This window comes from Lonchura striata, chromosome 3 (genome assembly GCF_050655825.1).
Source record: "Lonchura striata isolate lonStrDom1 chromosome 3, ASM5065582v1, whole genome shotgun sequence".
In the NCBI taxonomy this organism is placed as follows: Eukaryota; Metazoa; Chordata; class Aves; order Passeriformes; family Estrildidae; genus Lonchura; species Lonchura striata.
In genome coordinates this window covers 81816640-81840858 of record NC_140705.1, presented here as the reverse complement: position 1 = coordinate 81840858, position 24219 = coordinate 81816640, and the positions used below count along the sequence as shown (strand labels likewise).

The following is a 24219-nucleotide window of genomic DNA, read 5'->3' as shown; positions in this document are numbered from 1 at the left end:
TATAATGTAAATTAAGTTGAAAATGGAAAAGTTTAAAACAATGATTTTACTGTTTTCTGCTTTCTCTATTAAGATTTTTCAACACTGAATTTCAAACAATGCCTTGTAACTCCTAAAATATGCTGCTCTGGAAAATGATTAAGGTATTCCAGTTACATTCCTATTGTTCGAACTCAATCTAATTAATTCCATTTTTATTTTTTTAAAAACATACACAAAAGTACATTTTTGGACATTTGAATTCTGACTTGCTTGGCATTGCAAGTATTTTTTACAAAACAAGTTCTGATATATTTAAAATACAGCTGCATTCACAGCAAGAAGCTATGCTACACCAATGAAAACATACTGTGTTGGTAGCCTTCATAGATTAAAGAAACTGAATAAAATTATTTGAAATACAGCTCCTTCCAGAGGCTATTAAAATTGTGTGCCTTTTTTTTTTTTTTTTTTTTTGGTCTGGAGAGACTGGGAGGAGAAGACTTTGCGGAGTTCTCCCTCCTTTCCAATTGGGCAGGAAAAAATTGCCTCTCTGATTTAAGCTGGAAAAAAATTCTGTTGATACTCCCTATGAAATCAGAACAGGATTATTTTAAAGTGTTTTCATTAATTACATGGTAACCTACATTCTTTGGGTGGTGAATATAAGAGGAAAAGCATTTATTTCCCATAGAAACAGTTGCCTGTCAAACAAAGCATAAAAAGACAAAAGGCAGAAGCACTGTTTCAGCTTGAATGCCTTAATGTCACCATTTGTCATGCAGCACTTCCTCAGAAAACCCCCACATACACTTAACTCTGCTCCTCTTTACACTGTGCACTTTCTCCCTTGGTACAGGATTAAAATGTGCCCCGCCTGAGATGAAACAGCAGAGCCATCGCACATTGTTATGCAACTCACTGTCTGCAAGGGTGGCTTGTAGCTCCTTCTTTATTCAGCAAGTGCCAAGTGCATGTTTAATCAATGTCACAGCTCACCACAGTGTGCAACTAAAGCCACTGTCATTCCTCTCTTCAGATTTGCCTGGCTGAGTTATGCAATGCTCCGAAGAATACCTTGGAATTCTTTCCAGAGGCTCTGAATGCAGGTGGGTGACAGCATTCAAACTCCTGCCAGCAAAGCAGACCTCTTTTCATCCTTTCTCAGGCTGGACTACAATTACATAGTGTGACTGCACGTAGTTTGCTGCATTTGGAATTACAGCATGTCAACGTGAGAAAGCCTCTTCAGACGGTTGCCACAAAGAGTAAATCAAAGGCTGGGTGTTACTGAAGTCTTAATAAATAACTAAGTATAACTGAATAAAACCAGGAGCTGTTTGTATTTTTTTTAAAGACAAAACAGAACAGCATGCATTTTGTTGCTCTGCATCAGCTAAGAAAAAAAAGCCTCAGTTTTAATGAGAATTAGTCAACAGTGAGGATCATTATGAGAAAGAGCTTTACTGTTTTTTTGACAACACTTGCTTTAGTGGATTATTGAGAAATAACACCAGTCATTTGGAAGATTCTGCAACATTATTATCTTCACTGATAAACTTCTTCATCAAGAAACTGTATGTGCTCCTATCTGGTCTGTCTGAGAGAGGAGAGCAGCCCCTTCATGAAGATAAAAGCCTGGCTTGCCACTGAATCGACGAGTAAGAAGCATGTCTGATGACATGTTATTCCTGATGCAATGTAGGGTAAGAAATACCTTTCTTTTTAACCTTTCTGTAAGATATGTTCTGAGCTGATGACATTAGACTCACAGAAGAAATACATTAATTTATAATGATTAAAGCTGTTTGCCAGGAGAGAAAGATGCTATTGCACTATAAAATGATCGTGTATCTTCAGTAAATTGGAGTGATTTGAACTAGTAGAAATCCCCATCAAATTTCTGATCAATAAAGCTAAAACAGCATAGCAGATTACATACAAGATGAACATCTCAGTCACCAATGAACATAATTTTACAGGGAATATGTTTCTAGAAGATATTTGACTGCAAATTAAGAGTACAAGAGCAGCTAAATAATAGAAATGATCTGTCAACCTCACTTCTGCAACCAAAAAAAGATAACAAATACATGCATCTATAAACATCTACTTGAATTCTTAAACTGCATAGAATGTTGCTACTATAAAAGTACTACCATCCTGTGGCATACTGCAATAATCAGCATATATAAAAACCACCTTTATTTTTGAAGAGACAGACATTATCTGATGTTTACTGTTGCATGGATGTACAAAAGCTGATCTGTTAAACATGAAAAAGGATAAAATTTCACTTGCAATTGCCTGCTTGGGGCTCACTGGTGAAAAACAACTGTGATATTGCATTAAGGAGGCAATTTTCCATATCTGAAAATAGCAGGTATTGAGTATTTTCAACTGCTTTTTTTTACAGGGCAGTTAAATATTTAAGAAAAGCTAAAAATGCATATAATTTCCCTAGCATTTCAGAGTATTTGACAATGCCCACATACCTGCTTTCACTAGTATCATCTTTTATAAACAAATAAGCTGGCTTAAGAGAAATTTTAAATGTTTTTTGTAATAAAGCACACTAACTGGCTTGGAGCACCAAGCTATTTTTCACTCCTATCAAATCTGTACCTACAGAACATTTATTTTTAACACGTTCATACAAAAAGAAAACAAAAGACAAATACAACTCAATAAACGCAGCATTATAGAAATGGCGTATGAAGAACTACAGAACTGTTTTTAAAAAGATCAAAGCTTGCATGTTTGTCAGACCAGATTTACCATTTGTTTTCTTTTTTCTAGCTAGCTGCCAGAATACTGGTGAAGGTATTTGCAGGAAAAATGGGGACCTCTGCCATCACAACACTAGAAGATGTAAAAAGGCAAGAGGAGAAAGAGGAAAAAGAAGAATCTATTTTAGCACTGCTTGGGATTATTGGAACTGTGCTCAATTTATTTGTTATTGTTTTTGTGTACATCTACACTACACTTTGATGACATTTTTAAAAATCAATTGTCCAGCACAAAGTGCAAAGAACTGCAATGATAAGGATGATTTCTAAATTTAAAGCAAAAAAACCCACCACTCTCTGAAGAGTATCAAAAACATTCCAGAGTGAAGTGTCTGGCTAAGGGTGCTGCATCAATGACTGCAAAGTGTACCTATGAGCCCAGCTAGGGTGCTAAATTACGTAAATGAAGGCAGACCAAATACAACATTTCATTGGTAACAGATGAAATCTGAATAGCAGGATCAGGGATGGCACTGTTTTATTGCCAGTAAACATGCAAGACAGAAATGCAGGCAAACACTGAAAATAATCAGAACACAGTAAGAGATAAACTAAATCTATCAGTAACTATAAGCAAGTACCATGCTTTCTATGGTTTTGTGCAGTATGTCTCTTCATAGCTGAGACCAGAAAACAGGCAAAAGGGTTTTTTATTTTTAGGCCACCGTAATTTAGGCTTATGAATTACACTAATGTATAATAAGTGTGGAGACAGGAACGCTGTTATACTAGAAGTTGTAATATTATAAATAAAATTTTAACTATTGACTATATTCTGCAGCATTTTTGTTAGTCTTGTGGAAAGCTGAAAAAGGCCAGATTTTCTTGCCTTTATTAAATCTGTATTTGAAATCATCATGCTATACTGACAATATATATACTGTGCTTTTCTAATTAAAAATACTTTAAAGTGGTGTGAAAAAATAAAGAATAATTTTAGTACTTATTTTAAGACATATTAATAATTCCAATGACATATTAATACACATTCTCTAAATGAAAAAAATCTTAAATTACATTTTCTATATCACCATTTTTAGAATGTGTTTAACAGAAGCTAAATACAATTCTCATGTTTTAACCTCAATGCTTATTTTCAAGTGAAACATATCATGCAGGGATTCACAGTGTTGCATGGAAAACCTTTGTCCAGAAGACTGTACTCTCCCTTTCTGGACCAAGTCCTGAAGAAATTTTCCCTTTTTGCACTGTCTATGATTGAGGCCCGGAATTGCAACTCTTCAGCATACTTTCCAGAATATACCATTTGGCTACTGAAATTAGTGAAACTAATTCCACATATTTAATTAAATCTACATATGCCTTTAAACTAGATCCAAAGCTGCAGACATTCTGAGACCATAGAAGTTTTTGTATACATGAATGTATCTCACATGTACCTTATAATGAAAATTACTTTTGAGAGCTTAGGATTAAAAACTCATTAAACAAATAACTTGGACAAAATAAAAAGAAACTGATTTTAAAAATACTTTTCTTACTATTACCTGTACCACAGAGGAACAACAGAGCAGCTGCATTTCTGAATATCAGTTCAATTTCCTCTAGGCTACAAAAGTACATCCAGTCCCTCCATAAAATGACATGTGAAGAAGTACATCCCTTATATAGGTGATAGCTTGTTAGTGTATAGAATTTGGTAACTGCTAAACCAAGTGAGCCTTTGGAAGTCACTTTGAAACCAGTACATGCATAGAATAAGGTCAGGGACCTAGAAGAGAATGAATCTGGCAATGATATTTCAGTCTGTTGCACACTAACACTGACTTATGGACAAATGAGGTGGAAGATGGTATATTCTGGTTTTGCAACTCTGAGTCAATACTGGCTCAACTAGAAGAAATGATAAACAGGGCTAAGGCTGCACTGGAAGGAAGCACATGCAGATAAGAAAATTTATTCACCAGCCACAATCTTCAGCAAGTCTCTATTAAATGTATACTTATTTTCAGTATATGAAGCACCAAAGCATTCTGTAAAACTAAGCTACATTGTAAAGGAATTATGCAGGTTACTAATGTTTATTTAAGACTACAGAACAGTTATTACCATTATTATTTTTTCAATGTACTTCTTATATCTAAATACTTTTGGATATTATTGCATTTAATCTCATAATACCAGGATATTTGAGATGGGTCTCTGAACTGAAAGATTACAAGAACCTGAAAAATGAAATTCAGGTAGAAATTACTGCTGTTTATTTTGATCCTGAAGTTATTTACAACTTGTCAGTTCTGTGAAATAAACAGTTTTATTTAATATCATTTCAGTGAATAGCTCTCTTCTCGAAATCATGATTCAACTACTACAACAGCATTACAATTAAATACTGCACATTTTGTAAGCTTTTCAACAGCTAAACAGACAAAAACCAATTCCAAAATTATAACTATATGTGGCAAAAAGTCAGTATGATTCTTTTCCCAGCGAATGAGCTCATTAACATTAATGAAAGCTAGAAGAATTTTTAATTTCAGAAATTATATGCTGTCTATCTAAACTGCCATTGTACTTCTGATTTCATTTATAGCAAAGACTTTGATCCTTAGAAGGAAGTCACAGAGTAACAATATTACTGCTACCTTAGCATACAGGTTACATTTTGTTTTAAGACAGCAATCTGATGTTCTTTCTTAACAGGCAATACCCGCAGGCTATACTCATGTGGGCCTAAGTCTAACTTTAGTTACATGAGCTCTAATAAACAGCTTTGGTTCTTATACATTGAATCCAATATACACTAAAGAATTTCACCAACAAAAAATATCTCAATAGCAACTACCTCTCATACACAGCAAAAAGTTAACAGTCTAGGGAAAAGCAGAGTTGCATGATGATTCATGCATGGTACCGCAGCAGTACCATCACACCTTCAGTGATGGATGAATAAAGAGTTAAATGTACCTGCCTCAGAGTACTCAACATACTCAGTTCAGTGGGACTGGATAACTTGACAGAAAGTAAAATACCACCATGAAATGCCTTGAGAATAAATATGATTGCTAGAAAATAAATACTCCTTCTTCAGCAGACCAGGCAGTGTACTTCATGGTCTGAGGCCTGAACAGTATGACTTCAATGGACTCAACTAACAAAGGTACATCAAAAGAGGCAGAAAAAAGAATGCAGAACATTCACATTCAACAGATTTGTCCACAGAACTGATTAGACAACGTTCACAATGAGGTATTTGGCAGCAGAATAAAGCAGCACAACATTAATGAATCCACAAGTCCCTGATGATGTGGTAGTGTTTGGTAAACTATGAAAGGTGCATTGAAAGATACTGGACTCTCATCAAGTGGAACACACTGGTCAGTAAAGACAATCCTTTTAGCAAAGCCCTCCCACAGAAATGCATCCTTCTCTTTGCAGCAGTCAAACCCAGGGAAGACTGAGCTCATGTAACACGACAAGCTCTGCTGTCCACATCATATGGCATCTTTGCTCACAAGGAAAAGTGCCTAAAAAAGGAGCATGTATGCAAACCACAGCTAAAATTACAGTATCAGCTGTTTCCTCTAAGCCTGGAAATTCAAACAAGGAGAATTCAAGCCAAATTCTGCAGCTTGCTATGAGGTCTGTTTTCCAAGGCAAAGGTGACAACAAACCTCTTTTGATATTTGGCTTTTAACACATCTAAGTCATCTCAGAGTTTGCTAGATGTAGAACCAGTAGAACAACTGTAGAAAACTGTATTTTTTACCACGAAGAGACCACCTAATATTGTGGTATTGACAAATCCCAACTTCACTTGGCTTCTTACTGTTCAAGCCTATTGAAAAATAGACAGTTTGTGCCCTGTTCTAGAAGTCACTTGATCTTCCTTCTGTTTCATGATTCCTTTCCACTGTCTTGTCTCTGTAAATCTTGTTAGCTACAAAGACTCTTATAAATACTGCCATTCTTCTCTCCCACTTGCAAATACTATCTTGTATTAGCCTCCATAGACCTATCAGTCAAATAACTCTTCCTTGTATCAGCAAAATCTAGACCTTCAAGGTAGTCATGTATTGTCACACGTTTGCTGGGAACCTCTTGCTGTACAGTGCAAATTTTACTGCTGAGCATTTTGTTCAAGAAGAGAAGTTCTCACATATTTGAAAGAGTCCCTAAATTCTTTCAAATGAGATGTGCTAGATACAAGACAATAGTGAAAAAGTTTTACATTACAGTTTTTAGTGTGAAATGTGCATATATGTGTGGTAATGAATACATGCCAGATATTTCATGATACAGAAGTTAAAAACAACATAAATTTTACTAATGTAAATATGATTTAAGTCTTAGGAATAAACATAAGTATAATAAAAAAATCTCACCATGTTGCAAAAATAAACCTTCTCCTTTACATGATGAAAGATAATAAAAACCATAGTAATGCCATAACAAGACACGAAATAAATACCAAAAAAATTATCAAGAAATGGTGAGAATAACAGTATCTATTACCCCTTGTGACAAGAGCTATCTTGCATATTAAGGAAAGTTCTTCAAAGACAGACAAACCTTCCTTCTCTACAAGAAAAAAGCAATTACAGAAATCAATTAAAAGTGGTCACAATTTGCAAGGACTTCACAATCACCTCACTTTCATGCAGATTAAGCTGCAGAACATATCAGAGAAATCTGGTTTGTACTGATCCAGTTCAAGGTTTCTAAAAGATTAAATGTTATGTGAGCACTGCTTGTCTGATCAATATTCCCTTTATCTAGAACTATATACATAACAACCTAGTCCATGTATGTTTCGGACAAATTAAGCAGGATGCCAAAACAAATTTAAGCAACAAAAATCCTAGATAGATTTACAACTGTGACACAGGCCAATCTCCTGAAAGAGCTTTGCAAGCTGGTTGTGCCAGAGCTGGAGCTAATTGAACATGTGTAAGCAACATACAAAAATCACATCAATACCAGAATACTTACTGTCTTATATTAACATGGAGTTACCAGCCTACTGTGCAAGGAAAGGAAAAATAACGACTGCAGCTTCATTGCACATATTTCTATTTCAAAACTTTCCCCCTCCTTAATTTTATGTGTATGGTAGATACACATAGGTAGGTGAAGATCACTATTATTCCAACAATTACAAACCCCCCTAAAATCTGGCAGAAGAAGTTCAGCACAAGGGTAACCTTCATCTGGTCTCACCAGTACCTGCTCAAATCTGAGAAAGTTACAGGGTTGCTGAAAATCGCTAATTTCTGTCATCACTGTGCTGGGCACAGCTTGCTCCTGCTCTGGTGCCAGAACCCAGGAACATTCTGTTAACATTCTATATGCAGTATCCTAATTTCTCAGACCAGCACGTTACAGCAAAAATACAGTTACCTGCTTATTCCACACAGAAGTACATTTTGACAGAAAAGTTGCACCAGTCTGAAAATTAGAATACCATATACATGTGCATTACAACCGATGCTGCTCCCTTTCCTACTCTCCCTAGGCTCCCATTAAACCTTGCTAGAGAAGACACAGGTATTCAAGGTAAATTTGAAAATTTACCTTGAAATTAAATAAAGCTCTATCAGGAAAGACTCCAATCTGTTCTACTACATTGCATTGGTCTTCAAGCTTTTAAGTAAGAAAATGAAAATAGCAATAATAATAAAAAAGTAATCTCCATATTTGAAATGTTTGAATCATAAATGCATTAAAGGAATTTTTCAGTCCCACAAGCATTGTACTGGAACCTAACACAGCTTCAGAACTTCTCAACCTGTTTCTCTTGTGTTATCTATGTTTCCTGCCTCTCGGCTTTGGTGACACTGAGAGACCCAGCATCACGTGCAACTTGCACTCAATGTGAAAATTATCTGTCTGCCTTTCAACTCAACAGTAATTACTGCACTGGAATTATGCCTTGTTATCACTAAGACAAACTGTTTTTGGGGCTCTTTCCCAACTAAATGCATCTGGTTCAAATACTAACAAAGAGAAGACATTCTTTTTGCACATTTCCCTTTCATACTGCTATCCTACTGTGCTTCCAAAGATGAGCCTGACTGATGCAAGCCTGCAAAATTCTTATTTTTAAGTCCAAGACAGCATTGTTAATTATAGTGTTGTACAGAGTTTTGAATGAATACAGCAGGAAACATTCAAATTGCTTTGATCAACGAAAGGATAGCAACCCTCAGATTTTACAGTTCTAAATTTCAATAGAAATAATCTCATTCTTTGCGAGCTTCTAAATGGAAGAGTAGTTTTCATTTTTTTCTCTGAAAAATAAAGTTTTGCTTTGCTTTAATACAGTTTAACTGCTACATTGCTCACTCTTTCCTGTTAATGCACAGGCACAACATTTTAACACCACCTGCCAACCACCAACAACAGTAGTTCAGCAGTGGGAAATACACCTAAAATAAACATGTCTCACCAAAACTTAGCCTCTTCTTTGTACCTTGAGAAACCAAATGGTCACTGAAAGCCAAACTAGTCTCAACTTATCACCACCAGCCACATATTTCATCTATTCTATCAGTATCTGACTGTTCTCTCACAGTTAATGGTGACTTACACAGTCAGATACATTCTTCTATTGAAAACAGGGAAAAGCAATTTCAGCAGCTGTGATTCATCTGTAACTCAGGATCAGCTGCTTCATCCGTTAGATAACATGGTATTTTTGCTAAGCTTTCAATGACTCTTCCTCCTTCTCAAAAAAGAATTTATGAATATCTGTTGGAAAGATTGCTTTATTCTTCAACTTTATCATTTCCTTGATTGTTTTACATTGTATTTTCAATTGCAATAAAGAGCTTGGTCTATCATTAGATCATTTTCCTCATTTGTAGGCTGTGCCAAACAGAACCAACAAATTCATTGCAAAATTAGGGTGAGGTTCCAAACTGCAGACTAGCAAGTGAAAGACCTTCATATTTTTATTTTTAATATAAGACCCCAGCAGACTTTTTGAACTAGTTCCATTCCACCACACAAGATTATGTAATGCCCTAGTTAGTACAAATTAAAAAAGCCACATTCTTGTTTTACTTCTGAGTAGTTTTGCAAATCTTAACACAGGGATAATTTCTCTTTTACCTCTAGCATAACATGCATGTTGTAATTCAGAGCTGTAACATGGTTTCATGAATTCACAACACCACACCTTCTAACTGGCATCCCAAAGAACTGCAGTAATGTGACAAAGACATCAATCAGTAGCTCCAAAAATAGGGCAGGCAAAATAAACTACAAAACCAAATTACTCAGATTTGCAACAACTTCTCCAGATATTTAAGGATTAAATCCATCTTTATAAACAAAGTACCTTAATAAAAATCCAACCTAAGGCTCATCTACATACTAAAGCCTGTCTTTACAGGTCTCACTAAAGTGAGACTAAACATAAATCACAAACCCAGTCTGCTGATTTTGTCATTAGTTCCACACAGGCATTTGCTTAATACATACTGCTTCACACAACCTTGTAAAACTGAAATGGTTTGCCCAGCCAGGTACAACACACTAGATGAAAACTATCAAAGCATCCTGGTTTTAAAATTATGAGCATAAATTTTGATGAACTCATTAGAAATAGTTTGTTTTTGCTTTTAAAAAGTCCAACAATTTAATTGTCCCCATATATTTGAAATATTTTACAGTTCTGATAAGAGGCTTATTTTTGTACTTCCTAAATAAAAGCAAAAAGCTTTGTTTGAAGTAGAATTTCCCTACTATGTGCAAATTTACCAAATTCAGGCATGCATTTCCTCAATTTTCTTTAAAATTGACATTCTTCTTCACAGTAAGTTTCATGGTCTTGTATAAAGTACTCCTTTTCTCTGTGTGTCTTCTGTAGAAGAACTAACATGTCAACTTTTCAGAAGAAAACACCATTTTCCTGTTAGCTTCAACATCTGAAGAACTGAACTTCAAATTTAAAGAGATATTGCAACAAATGTGAGCATTTCAACAAGATTCTGCCTGATGATTCTGTTTTATTTTGTTTTCTAAGGCTCAAGTGAATGTTCCATTAGTAAAATTCTAAACTGGCAAGCATACTGAAACTATCAAGAACCATGTGTTGTTTCTGCAAAAACTGATTTGACAGAAGTAAGCCAGCTTTGATTTTGAAGGAGGCAGGGCCACGTTACCTGAGTCGTTGCGGAGGTACGATGACATCGCTGGGATGAGACAGGACTGACTGAGCAGCTCCAGGAGAATGGATGGAAGAGCGCTGTTGTTTTGGCCTCTCCCCTCATGGCTCGTTTGAACCTCTTCATTTGATGTATTCCCTGCAGGATTTATGTAACTGGCAAGAACCTGAAATACACCAAAGTATGCAATCAAAACTGATTTATTTCAGTAAAAAGAACTTTGACTTTCCTTAAGATAGATGACCCAACACTTCTCTAACTGTTTTGCAAATTCAGTTCTGGAATTTATTTCAGCAGGCTCAAAGATGTTTCAGAAGGATTTCTATACAGTTATTAGATTATTCAAACTTTGGCTAATGATAAAATTAACTATTATAATTCCGAATTATTTTAAGAGATCAATTAATATGAACTTTGACAAACCTGCTGGAGTTACTCAAAGCAAGAGTTTGCCAGCTCAGACCACTGAGACCTGCAGCTGACCAGTCCCTTTCACTTTAGAATACCAAGTACACCAACTAGCAGTAGGACTTGTTTTCAACTGCAAATGCTTCAGGTATTTTTGTAACTTCCTTTGGGATGGGACTTCAGGGTTTAGAGATGAAACCTTAAGTTATGGTGAGCACAACATTTACCTGGAAGAACAACTACTCATGAGCATGGCTCTTAGCTGAATAAACAGTGCAGCCTTCCCTTGGCAACTGTGGGAAGGCACCTCCTGAATGCACACCTGCAAGACCCAAGTGTAGCTCTGGCTGAGTTCACAGGCCCTTACTGTGTGGTGTAGATGTAAGCATTTCCATGGCTCTGATTTGTGAAGCTGTACTCTCAAACTAAGTAACTTTGAGGTTTGACAGGCTGTGTAGCTTGAAGTCCCAGGGACTCTATTCAGCTTTTCAGCCTCTTTTCTTTCATTTGCCCTCTTTGTTCTAACCCCCTCACCCATGTTATTTTGCTGTAGCATCTTATCAGCACTCTGTACAAAACACAATTTCTCTAAACCTTTCTAGAGCAGGGACTAAGGAAAGTCTGCTGTACAACTGACTGACATGTTCAGCAAAATGCTACTTCCTTCAACTGCTGAGTGCCTTTAGCAAATGCCTCCTTACTTAATGACTTGTCACATTCATAGCTAAGCCTCGCCCTGGCAGAATATAGAATACTTCCTGGAAGCTTCGCTGAAAGTAATTTAGGTGGTTTTCCTCTTTCTTGCATAGAGAAATGTTTTCAGTTTTTATTTATTCTAATTTAGCAAGGGATATGATGATTGTGCCATGTAATCTACAGTGACTAAAATAACTGATCATCAAAATTATATCTTCATCAGGATGTGTGCATTTTCAAAATATTATCCCCTTTGTGCTCTAATCCTGGCTATTGCTTTTGAACTCAGGGTTCTGTGAATTAAACTTTTGATGACTAGATACAATTTCATGTTCCCTACATTGATCCAAGATAACAGGGATTGGTTGGATTTCATAATAGACTGAAAAGCCTGATTATGCAGGATCTTCTTCTCCTTAGGAATTTAGAAGACATAAGAATTTTACTAAGATCTAGATGCTTATTGGAGAACTACTACTGTCATGTAATTGACATACTCAAGATTTTCTAGTATGTACCAGTGAGATTTTTTTATAGTGGCATAACACATTCACGGACACCAGTATCAACTATGGGCGCTTCCTTTAAGTAGAGTGAAAAGTATGCAAGAAATTAATAGGTAACACTGTTTGGCACATAAAACAAAATGCCTAATCCTGTATCCTTCTCCTTCAATGGATAGTCTTTACTTTTGATTGTGTAAAGTACTTTTGATGGAGGTGTGTGAAAGCTCAAGGGAACTGCACTGGGACATCTCCTCACTCAGTTTCTCTTCTGAACTCATACCCAGGTCTTCTATGTAGCAGCCTAGTGACATCTGAAAACAGCCCTGCTCAAAATATGATCTATATAATTTTCCATTTAGACAGTTGTTTGCAAATAGTTTTTGTCCAAAATACTGTAATTACTCTACTGTGTGACTGAAAAAACTCCAGTTTTATTATCCATGCTTTAAGTGCCTCTCATTAATCAAAATTTCATAATTACACACCTGTAGAAGGCAGGTTACATGCTCTTCTTCTAGTCTTTGCTTAGTCAAGGCTTGTTCAACATCCCATCCTGAAGCTGTAGAGCCTGTTCCAAATCCTGTACCCTTAGCCCAGTACAACTGCTGCTCTTCTGTTGATGCAGTATTGTGTGTACTTGACACCTGGGGCTAAAGTAAAAAAAAAAAAAAAAAAAATTATTTCCTCTTAGTAGAACTATCTTTAAAGAGCCTTTTTCATGCAGAAGAATGTAATCCCAGTTCATTAACTTTCTAAAGATGTCATCAGGATCCAGTGAAATTCAAAGCTTTCCATAGGAAAGACTGCCACATATATGGAGTTCTGGTAAAGGTCAGCAGTAGACTATTGAAAGTAGTTTTACAGTTTGACCAGTATTGCAAGCCCATTATTATGTTCTTTTAAGAAACTATCACTGCTTAAATGATGAGAGGTATTAGGATGCTACTTAATCAATATTCAAAGCATCACAGCTCTGTAATTATTGTTATTATTGTTTAGAACCTACTCAAGTCTAATAACAATGAGATGAAGGGAATGGAAGTGGAAATGTTATCAAGAGAACAGAACTGAAATGTTAAGGTGCTCAAGTATTTACTGATTTTGAATAACTGCTCCAAAATAACAAGAAGAGTAAATTACATGTATAGCTCTGACACACAATCTCCGAGTCACTAAAATACACATTACCTTCTCCGTAGGTAAGAGCAAGGAAGTCAGTCTTCCTTAAAATCTTCTAAAAGCACATTTTTCCAACAGTGCTTGGTAAAAGCTAGAACAGCTTTTACCAATGGTCTGCCTCAGTGATTTTAGTAACACAACTCCAACATTACAATGCTTAGCCATCATGAAGTAGTGTGGAAGTATTTACACTAATTTTTGAATTTTAGCAGGTCATTGGTGAAAAGGATGCAGAAAAAAACTCTGATAAGCATTTTTTAACTGATGTTTTCCTATTTGCATATTTAGCAACCTAAAACAGTGACTTGCTACTTTTATTACTTGGTCACAATTAGCTGAAAACCATATCATGCAGTGTTTGTCTTACGGCTCCAAAAAGTTTCGTTTTCATTTCACATCTTCTTCAGTGACTTTATTAAAGATTGCATATGAAAGAAAAGATACTATGTATGAACAGACTGCAATAGTAAAAGAAATTATCACCTGTGAAGTATCATACTGACAGTAGTCTTGGATAATCTTTTAACTTCTACACTAGGAATGCAATGTGTCTTGGTGATGAAACAGCTGTGTGTTGTTTTCATGTAGCCATTACTCATGGACATGTTGTGCCTTTAACACTCAAGAGGACTGTCAGGAGCGCTGAATTAAAGCACTCAAGGGAGACCTTGGTCCCAGAAATACAAGGCTCAGTGCAGGCCTCATGGATCCCTAGTTTCAAGTTACCATCTATCACTTGATAGATATGAATTATGAGAAAGCAAGCTATTTAAGGGGTCACAGTAGCACTGAAGCAGAAATAAGAATTTATGGTTGTCCTTTCCCTCCAAACATGCAAAAATGCTACGGTGTTAATGTGTCAGCAGCCTGATACCCCATTAGAAGTAGAATCTCTCAGCTTCCCCTTGAATTTGATTAGCCATTAAGGTGAATTATTCTCAGGCACAGCTTCATCTCTTGCTTGCTCAACCCTTCATCAGTATCAGAGCGGCTAAAATATGGACAGTCCTATATTTTGCAAGTACTAATCCATATTCAACCACCCAGAACCATTTCATGCAAGCCTCTACCAAAATTATGCTAAAGAGGGCAAGTCATCAATGTTTTTTTTGAACACTTTTACAGACAATTGGTACGTTATGCAGAAATGGTAACTTACAATCCTAAAAAGAAAATCAGAATATACATATTCTGAATAGAGGTAATATAACAAGGGACAGGCCTTGAAAAAAGTCAAATTTTGGAGATTAATTTGGGAGCTTGAATATGATGGAAAATTTTTGTCTTTAGTTCTCATTTAAATATCAGTATAAAAATTGTAACATAAATCGCTGCATGAATTTTCACAGCTCATTCATGTTTGTAAAGCATTTGAAAGGAAATAGTTTGTAGCCAGGAGTTCAGATGATGAATGTTAAATAAGGTAATGAGGCCATACTATCTAATTAACCACCATTCATTGTCTGCAAAAATTAGGCTACAATGAAAGTAATGAGATTATTTTCTTTTTTTAATTAAAACTCTTTATACTTCTGGGTGGTACTTAGTGCGCTGGTAACCTTACTTCTGCTTGGTTGGGACTTGAGTTGGGCACTCTTGGTGCATGGTGGCTCAGGGCAGAGAGACAAGCCAGGATAAGGTGGATGGCCCCGATCTCCAGTGCCATCCGCCTCAGCAGCACTCCATCGTCGGTCGTCAGTGGGGTCGTGCTGAACAAACTGCGCAGCACGTGGAAGGGCAGAGTTGGCAGCACGTTTGCTGAAGGAGACTGCAGGATATGACCTAGGTTGGAGAAGAAAAACATCAAACCCACATTTCCTTTCAATAGTTCAATACAGCCTACTAATCTCTGCAATAGTTTATGAACAAACAGAAATCTACTAAGGACTTAAGCATTCACATACAGTAAAGCTATCTATTACTATGTTTCCCTTTTGAGAAAAATTTGATTATGAGGAGAGTGTAGAAGAAAGGATGTTTCTTTATTTTATTCATAGATTTGGTATAAAATCAAATTTTAAAAATTTGATTTGCCACTTCCAGGGAGAAAACTGGTTTGGACTAATTTTTAGAAATACATATATATTTTTAATCATTCCAAATACAGCAAGATAAAGAATGCATGTGATCAGCTAATAGCAGCTCAGCTGATATGCAGCAATAATTTATCATACGTAAGATTCTTTTCTGTATTCATGTGCCCAAAATATGAACGAATGCACTGACACAAAACAAGTTTCTATAGTAGAATACATGGTGAAATACTAACATAATTTTAATTACATGAGTTGCATGTATGAATTTTGTACTACAATTCCTTAAAATTTTAACCCCTTCGCATTATGAGCAAAAATTTTCTTTTAAAAGCCACATTTCAAATAATGGAATGACCTATTAATCCAACACACTGAGATATAGGAAGCTGTTTCAATTTTTTTCCTGTATTTAACATTACATTTCACATTCCTTCCCCAGTGCATACATAAAGAGAGACCACTGAAAACTGGAGATGCTTCAAACAGTGAAAATACTTTAAAATAGCTAACTCTGTCCAGAACTTTGCTTCCTATTTTAAATATTTTATTTTCTCCCTCATTCTAAAGAGTTTATCAACTATATAATCATCTAAAGATTTAAACAAATATGTCTGTATTTGTGTGTATATGTATCTACACACATACATACATGTGTTAATTTGTATCTATTTGATACTCTTTGCAAAGACAGTAAAAAGAAAGAATCAAAAGTCTTCTGGCTAGGACCTTCAGAAATAAAATCAAAACCTTCTGGAAAATAAGCTTATCTAATAGAATTCCATAACGGCAGGCATAGCCAAATCAAAAAAAGAGAAAATCTAAACATTTGCACATTATTTATCTTGGCAGACAACTGAATCCATCTGTTTTAATCTGTAAGTCATAGATTTATAATTGCAGCTCTTCATATTGTGCAAAAAAGTAATGAGATTGTACATGTGTGAAAAGCTGCATTTTGAACAAAAACGGAAGGTATTAATAGTTTATACAGAAAACTAATATGGACTACTGTGTACAACTGAATGCACATTTTGTAGAGTTCAATTCCAATATTTAGCTAAGGGAAAAGAGGAATTGGCTGTTTAGTCCAGGTAAAACTAAGGCTATGAGGGAATGTAATTCCTGTCAACAAATGCATTGGAGAAAGAAGAGGTATTGGCCACTAACATAGGTAGAAAATTAAAGCAACTCCTACCCATCAAGAAAATTATGTTCTGGAAGAGTATTCCAATAGCAGTAGTGGCTGCACACACAGCTACACTACTACAAAAAAAGACACAACGCAAATTCTGAAGGTCTCTTTAGTAAAAAAAAAGAAAAAAAAAAGGATATAAAAATTGCCTGCAGTAGTAAGGCACTGAGACTACCCTAGAAACTGCATATTGCTCTTCAGTTAGTTACCACTCAGATGAGGTGGATGTAAGCAGCTAGATTGCAGTTTTATTGCCCAGTTTATTCTGCACCTAAATACTAGAGAAATAAAAAGACAAGCAGAAGGGAGGGCAAATGAGATTCTTAGTCTTATGAGGTCCATGTTGCACATCACTCTATAGAGTGCTAAATAGAGACTAACTTCTGATGATTGCAGCCTAGAAAAACCAGCACTCTTCTCAAAGTCATAATCACAGAATCATATAGGTTGGAAAAGACCCTTGAGATTAAGTTCAACTGTAAACCTGACACTGCTCAAGTGCACCACTACACAATATCCAGTGAAAGGAAATGCCTTCAACATATGAAACCATATTTCATACACACTCTTCCAGTTCTTAAAACAGTAAGAAACACAAATATTAGAACTATATGCAGAATTCCAGGTTCATTTGTAAAGAAAACAATTTTTTTCCTGGCTTGTCTGTTTATTCTTTGAAGAATATCCCATTTCTCCCTCTGATCTCACATCATCAAGGCATAGATTCTATTTAGGCAATTTAATCACCATAATCTTTAGATCTTACTTTCCTTTTCTAGAACATTACTCAATGGTTTACTCTACATCTGTTGTGGCTTTGCTCTTATCCGTATTATTCTGCATTTGGTTGCAGAATGATAGGCTGTTTGCACAATTAGTTGAGCATTTCCAGCTACTTAGAACATTCTGTCTGAAAGCAGTCATTTTGACAGTGTCATTGTAGGTTTTATCAGTGTTTATTTTACAATTACTCTGACATGAGATGAGAACCCTTGAATACTCATGATTGTGATAAAACTTTGCCAGACAGAATTTAACAGAGACAACAGTTTATCAAAGATGCCTGCAATGCACTTTTGCACAAAACAATTCTTCCTGATAAAAGCAATACAGCGCAAATAAATTTAAGTAAAATTGTCTGTGGTCTACAAAGAAAGGTAATAATTACAGCACATACTTCCTTCACCATCATCTGTAACTCCCAACACCAATCTCAATAGACACTGAGCATGTTTCCGTTCTTTTAGCAGCACCTCAGCATAGCCCGGGAGACGGAGAAATAAACCAAAGGCAGCCAAAGAATGTGCTGGTATGGGAGACATAGTCTGGACTGTTGACTTGATCGGTGGAGGCTCTGCAGCGATTGTTTCTGGTGCTTCATACACCAATTCCCCTGATTGTTCAATGGTAACCCATTCAAACTGATCACTGTCCTTCTGTTTTTCCTGTGTAGCTGATGTAACGACTGGAGTGCTCACCTTAACCAACAAAAACAACAAAGAAATTTGGCATTCAGTTAAACACCTTAAACAAAAATTCTGTTATAGTAAGGATCTAAGAGACATGCAATCTTAACGTAGGACACAATAAAGAAGTCACATGAAATACTCTACCATTTGTAGATACAGGAACCATGCTAAATGGCTCAAAAGAGCATACTTGCATTTTCAGTACAGTGCTACAAAGTTGTGCCTACACAAGCAAGCAAACATATTTTGGCAACCTAAAATTCTCAGTTAAAGTGTGCTGCTTAAATACAGAGGCATAAGAGACACAAATTACTCTGAAGTAAATACAAAGATTAATTTATTACCATACTGTTAAATAAGAAATGGCCCTTTATTTTTAACATTAAACACTGTGAACGTAAGTATTTAGTTTTTAGGTTCATATTGCAAAAAGAAGAAAAATTAATCATAATGCTTTTAAAAACAAAGAATAACTTCAGGTATCTTAGCAGTTTTGTAGCACCTCATGATCCTTTTGAGCTTTTGATTGATTTGGCATGCTTTATTACCATTATACTCTATCAGAACAGTCTGTTTTATGACCAGAGGATTGTGCAGTCAAGCATTATGATGGGAATCATTAAGGGGGTAGTAGCTGTACAGTGCCCCAAGACACAATGAAACAATTTAAATGAAATTATTACACTGAGGTCTTTCTCATAATTAAACATCACAGAGGTTTCAGGCTTTCATACTGTTCAGATAAGATAAACTGATTTGATCATATTTAGAATTTCAGTACTTATCACCAGACTAATCTAAATTGGAAAAGATTAATATGAAAAGCCTTTACAGAAATTGTCCAGAATACCAAATTCCTAATTTAAAGTCAAACCATGTTTTACTGAATTTATTCCAATTGTCTTCACACTAAGAGAACCAGAAGTACTAGTGACTTGGAGAAATATAAATGTAAAATTAAATAATTGAGAGTTTGGAGAAATCATCAGTCTTCACTCTGAATAATCTGTTTGGTATTACTATATTTACTTTTTTTAGTGGTTCACATAATTCTTATTCAGTATTTGATTCTAAATATATATCTCAAGCTAAGAAATTGTGAAAAGCCAGTAAGTCCCTAGGACTATAGAAAAAGAAGGAAAAAAAGGAATGAAATTTCTCATGGTCATGTTACATTTCACATCTTGCAGAATTCCATATATCAGTTTTCTTCAATACAAAGTACACATTATCCCTCTTGGAATTTATAATAAAGTAACTGTTTATGTAAATACTTTTCCTTAACTTGTAATTTTTGAACTGCATTGGTACTCTGCATAGACCTCTAAAGCCTTTGTAGAACTATTTACAGAGGATGCATACTAATTCAGTCTCACTACAGGATTCCTATGGTTGCCAGAATTTTACAGTCAAGATACTGAATAATACACTCTTAACTCATAATCTTAGTATGATACCTTTAATTCATGATAAATTCAGTTTCAAAGGAAATAAATATTATTTCCTGTTAGAAATATCAGCCAAAACCTTCAAAACTATGGTCAAATAAAATTTGAATAATTCACAGGTTATTTTTTCCCTTTTTAGCAGTGTATACTTAGAAAAGCAGCCAAAGCAGCAATTCCACACTACTGCCACTATTGACACTTTTGAAATGTCTATCAGTGTATCCAGAGGAATTCTATATATAAGTATACAAATAATATCTATTATTTCTTAATATTAATTATATTAAGATGATACTGTTATTTATAATAATAAAATTACATCACCTGCTTTGAGAACTGCATTAACTTAAAATAAAAATATCTATGAGGGTACACTTGCACGAACAATTAAGTGATAAGTAAGAGTGCCTTTACAGTATATCAGTAATTTTATTTTACTGCACCCTCCAAGATATTTTAAATTAATAGAAGCAGCTTGACTTAGTCCCACAAGGCCATGGCTACTCAGGCTCTGTGACATGGAAAGGGAAGCACAAGTACAGCTGGACAGGGCTGTGGACTTATGCACTTGCCTATTTTACAGTAACTTCCTCACATAACTGAGAAGTTCAACTGAACTATAGAGAAATACAAAGAAAATACTGTCCTTAAACAAACAAACAAACTCCCTCAGCATGTTTTCCAACATTAATTTTTTTTCTACTCACTTGTTGAATTACGTCAGGATAAAGCATAGGGAGTCTCTCTGCAATAAGAGCCAATCCACCCATGCCTGCAAAAACTTGCAGTGGAGACTGAATGGGACAGGTTTCAAGAAGTGATTCATCCAGAACTGCATCCATACACTCATCCCCAGGACTGATGGCCTCATCTTCAGGGCAAGGTCCCAGTAAATCTGCATGCTCTACAAAAACATAAATATAAAAGAAATTAATACATATAATCAACACTGTGTTTATTTCTTTGTCCTCATTTAAAAGTGGATTTCAAAAGTACTGATTCCTTCTCAAGCAAAGACTGAGCCATGAACCTGAAATGAATACAAGACTAACAAAAGAAAACAGAAGTGTTAATGGTACCTTTACCCAATGACAGCAGATCCATGTCAAACTCAGTATTATTTATACACAGCTACATGTTAATTATTAGAATTTCATATTTTATTAGAATTTGATCTATGCCTTCAAGACTTTGCTAATTTTGGAGTAATGACACTTTTTAACACTCTTTCATCTAGAAGTTAAGTGAAAGTTTGTTATTCTCCAATAAAGAGTTCATAGTTGAAGAAAGGAAAGATAATCTTAAACTTAAATTAGTTTTGCTTCTCTCATCTCCTCTCTGTGAGGTGTCAAAATGACCCTCTGCAAAAAGCCATGAGATTTAATTCTATTCTTCCTTATGAAGAAAGATCATTATCTGAATTTCAAACTTTCTATTAGCCTCCATCCTCCCAGTTTATGACTAAGCACCCTAATATCTTGTACAACAGACAAAAAAATGAACATTCTATGCACTTATTCGCACAAGTATATACAGAATATATAGAATCCTACCACAATTCCTTATTGCCACACATCAGCCTCTCTTCTAATTGCCACAGGCAAACTTCAGTGAATATTCTGTATATTTAATCTAAAAATCTGTTTTACAGATTATATTTTTAAGCAATGCAATGCAGGGGTCCTCCAAGTCTTCACAGCATAGCCACATCAAAAGGCAGGAGAGATTAAGTGGTCTTAGAATCTCTTCACTGTGAACAGTCTGACACCCATGATAATCCTCAGTTATACTCCAAATATATAGCACACACTCTATTATTTATTATATTCTTGTAAAAACACAGAAGTACATTAATGAATAACTTGTGCAGCTATCAAAACAAATCTCTTATGAAAAAATTTTTGAACAGCAGACATTGTATCTTTTAACAGATACTTCATATTTTAAAACTATTTCTTCACTAATTTGAAAGGAAACAGCAGGTCTTTCTCCATCCTAATTCTCAACTTTCAAACATGTGAGAAGCACAGTGTTACAAGGACATCACCGATATGCTGTGGGAGGACCACACTGCTTTGGAATAATATGATCAAAGTGTAAGATTTAACAGGCTTAAATCAGGGACATGTAGGAATATGTACATCAATTCATCCTCTTTCAAACACACAGACTATGAGAAGTCTGTATGAAGAAGTCTTTCATTGACAGACTAAGAAAAGGTCACTAGATACTTTCAGAGCAGGATAATCCTTGTAAGAAAATGTCCGAATGCAGCACTTTCAATATGTACAGATTTGATGTCTACTGTTCTAAAGAACACAGGCAAAATCCTCTGTGGAAATGCTCCTTTTCCCCACAGACAGTGGGTGAGGGCATCACAAATGTATCATACCATATTAGAAAATGTTAAATGTTTTTAAAAGCTGGAGTTATAAGACCTACATAGATGGCTTAAGAGAAATCTCCATTTTCAAAGCAGCATTTGGTACCTAAGATACAGCAATAAAAAATGTCACAGGCTTCTCTAACTCATGGTTTCAAACAGTTCCTGTATTACTAAATCTGCCCTGGTTACCAGCACACTTACTAGAGAGAACTGATACACATGTCAAGAAATAAAATATACTGGACCTACACAATCACAATTGTATCACATACAGTATTATAACGAAAAAGGGAAGTGAAACCAGAGCAACCATATTGTAGCAACTTATAGACACATTTTAGGCAGGCAAAGAATTTGTACTTAATCACAAAGCTCTTGTCTAGAAAAGAATAGCTCAGGAAAATCATTCAAGAAAATAAAAAAAACCCCACTGTTTCTCATCAAGAAAATCAAAACAATTTTTGTTGAAAATAACAACATTTTTAAAAGGAGTATACCAAAAATGTAAGAACACTCACCTTTTTCTGTGTGAAGACGTTTAAATGAGTCTGTTTTTGATAAGCTTGGATCTGAGATTACTTTGGAACCAAGTTTAACTGTCAAATCTATGGATCTGTATCCTTGAGGGAGCTTGCGGTCATACAGCAGAGTCAGAAGCTGGGCAAGTGTCATTTCAGCTGGTAATGGCTGACCTAGACAACAAAGGCATCAAGTCAGAGAGGAAAATTCTGACTGGGTTATTTTAACATACATATCCAGGTGCTGCTCATTACTTGCACCACAGACACCAAGTAGACTAAATATCATCTGGCTCCAAACTTAGGCCTTAATGTTACCATTCGCTCTCTTGGGAAAAGGGGCTCCATCAGTTTTGAATCAATCATCAAACATATCTATGCCAACATTCCCTAAGACAGTTCTGTGCTGACAGCACAAGCACTCGGCACATTTAACAGATGGCTAAGGCTGTAATTTGATGTGCATTTTAAGTGGGTACTGGCTGTCCCCTGCTATTAAACACCACCTATGTATGCATAACCCTTGAATTGTAGGAGCATAGAGGTACAAGGTACGTGTGACCAGAAGATAAAAAAGGTGGTATTGAAAAAAGTGGAAAACAAATGAACTGGCAATTCTTTTTCAGGCCTACTAATGTCAAGCCTAGCTCACAAGTCCTGTATCAGGACAGCAGAAGACAACAGAAAATAAAAAAATAAAAAAGAAGGGCACTGCTAGGACTACTTTTCTCCACAGCAATGTAGACTTGAAATGCACATGCAATACAGTCCAAACTGATTACTCTAATTCAGATTTTGGCTATTTTGTTGATTGCAAATATGTTCTTCCCTGAAATTACAAGCTCATCTGAAGGCAGAAAAATTTTGTCGGAAAACAAGTAGATTTACACATTAAATATTTTAGAGTTGGATCCTATAATAGCATGTCCATTACATCTTGATTGTACTTAATCAAGTAAAACAACATCTAAGAGTTCCTTAGAAACAATCTGTTTCTTCAATTGAAGATTATTTCTTAAGAAAAACAAAAATTCAAAATGCCTTGCCAATGTGCAAATGAGCAAGTTTTCTGCCCTTTATTTCTTCATCACTGATTTTGTTCACATGGCTTATTATTTTGTAACAACCATTTTCTGTGCAAGACATAACCAGATCACAAATACAGAACAATTTACATGACCATCATGAGACAGTCAATGTTTACCAGCTACATACTAAAAACAGGCACTGGGTTTTGATCTCATCTCCAAAATAGCGGTACCATAGATTATCCTGAGTTAGAAGGGACTCACAAGGATCAAAGCTCAACTCTTGGCCCTACAAAGGAGAGCCCCAAGAGTCACACCATGTACCTGAGAGCATTTTCCAAGTGCTTCTTGAACTGTCAGGCTTGGTGCTGTGACCACTTGCCTGGGGAGCTTGATCCAGGGCCCAGCCACCCTCTGGGGGAAGATCCTTTTTCTAGTATCCAACCTAAACCT

General features: G+C 35.6%; 1 protein-coding gene and 1 long non-coding RNA gene across 10 annotated transcripts in view; one reads left to right on the top strand and one right to left on the bottom strand.

Moving 5' to 3' along the window:
* Positions 1-24219, bottom strand: part of BIRC6 (baculoviral IAP repeat containing 6) — a 170025-nt gene that overhangs the window by 40883 nt on the left and 104923 nt on the right. For all 9 annotated transcript variants that reach the window (XM_021548327.4, XM_085575516.1, XM_085575518.1 and 6 more), the window contains 6 exons: positions 22739-22912; positions 20542-20738; positions 18095-18395; positions 15254-15471; positions 12996-13160; positions 10898-11066 (listed from right to left, as the gene is read on the bottom strand). In XM_021548327.4, coding sequence (XP_021404002.3) covers positions 10898-11066; positions 12996-13160; positions 15254-15471; positions 18095-18395; positions 20542-20738; positions 22739-22912 — 1224 coding nt within the window. The remainder of the gene's footprint in view (positions 1-10897; positions 11067-12995; positions 13161-15253; positions 15472-18094; positions 18396-20541; positions 20739-22738; positions 22913-24219) is intronic.
* On the top strand, positions 835-3541 carry LOC110480420 (uncharacterized). The gene is made up of 2 exons (XR_002467107.4): positions 835-1685; positions 2779-3541. It is a non-coding gene; the product is annotated as an uncharacterized LOC110480420 (long non-coding RNA).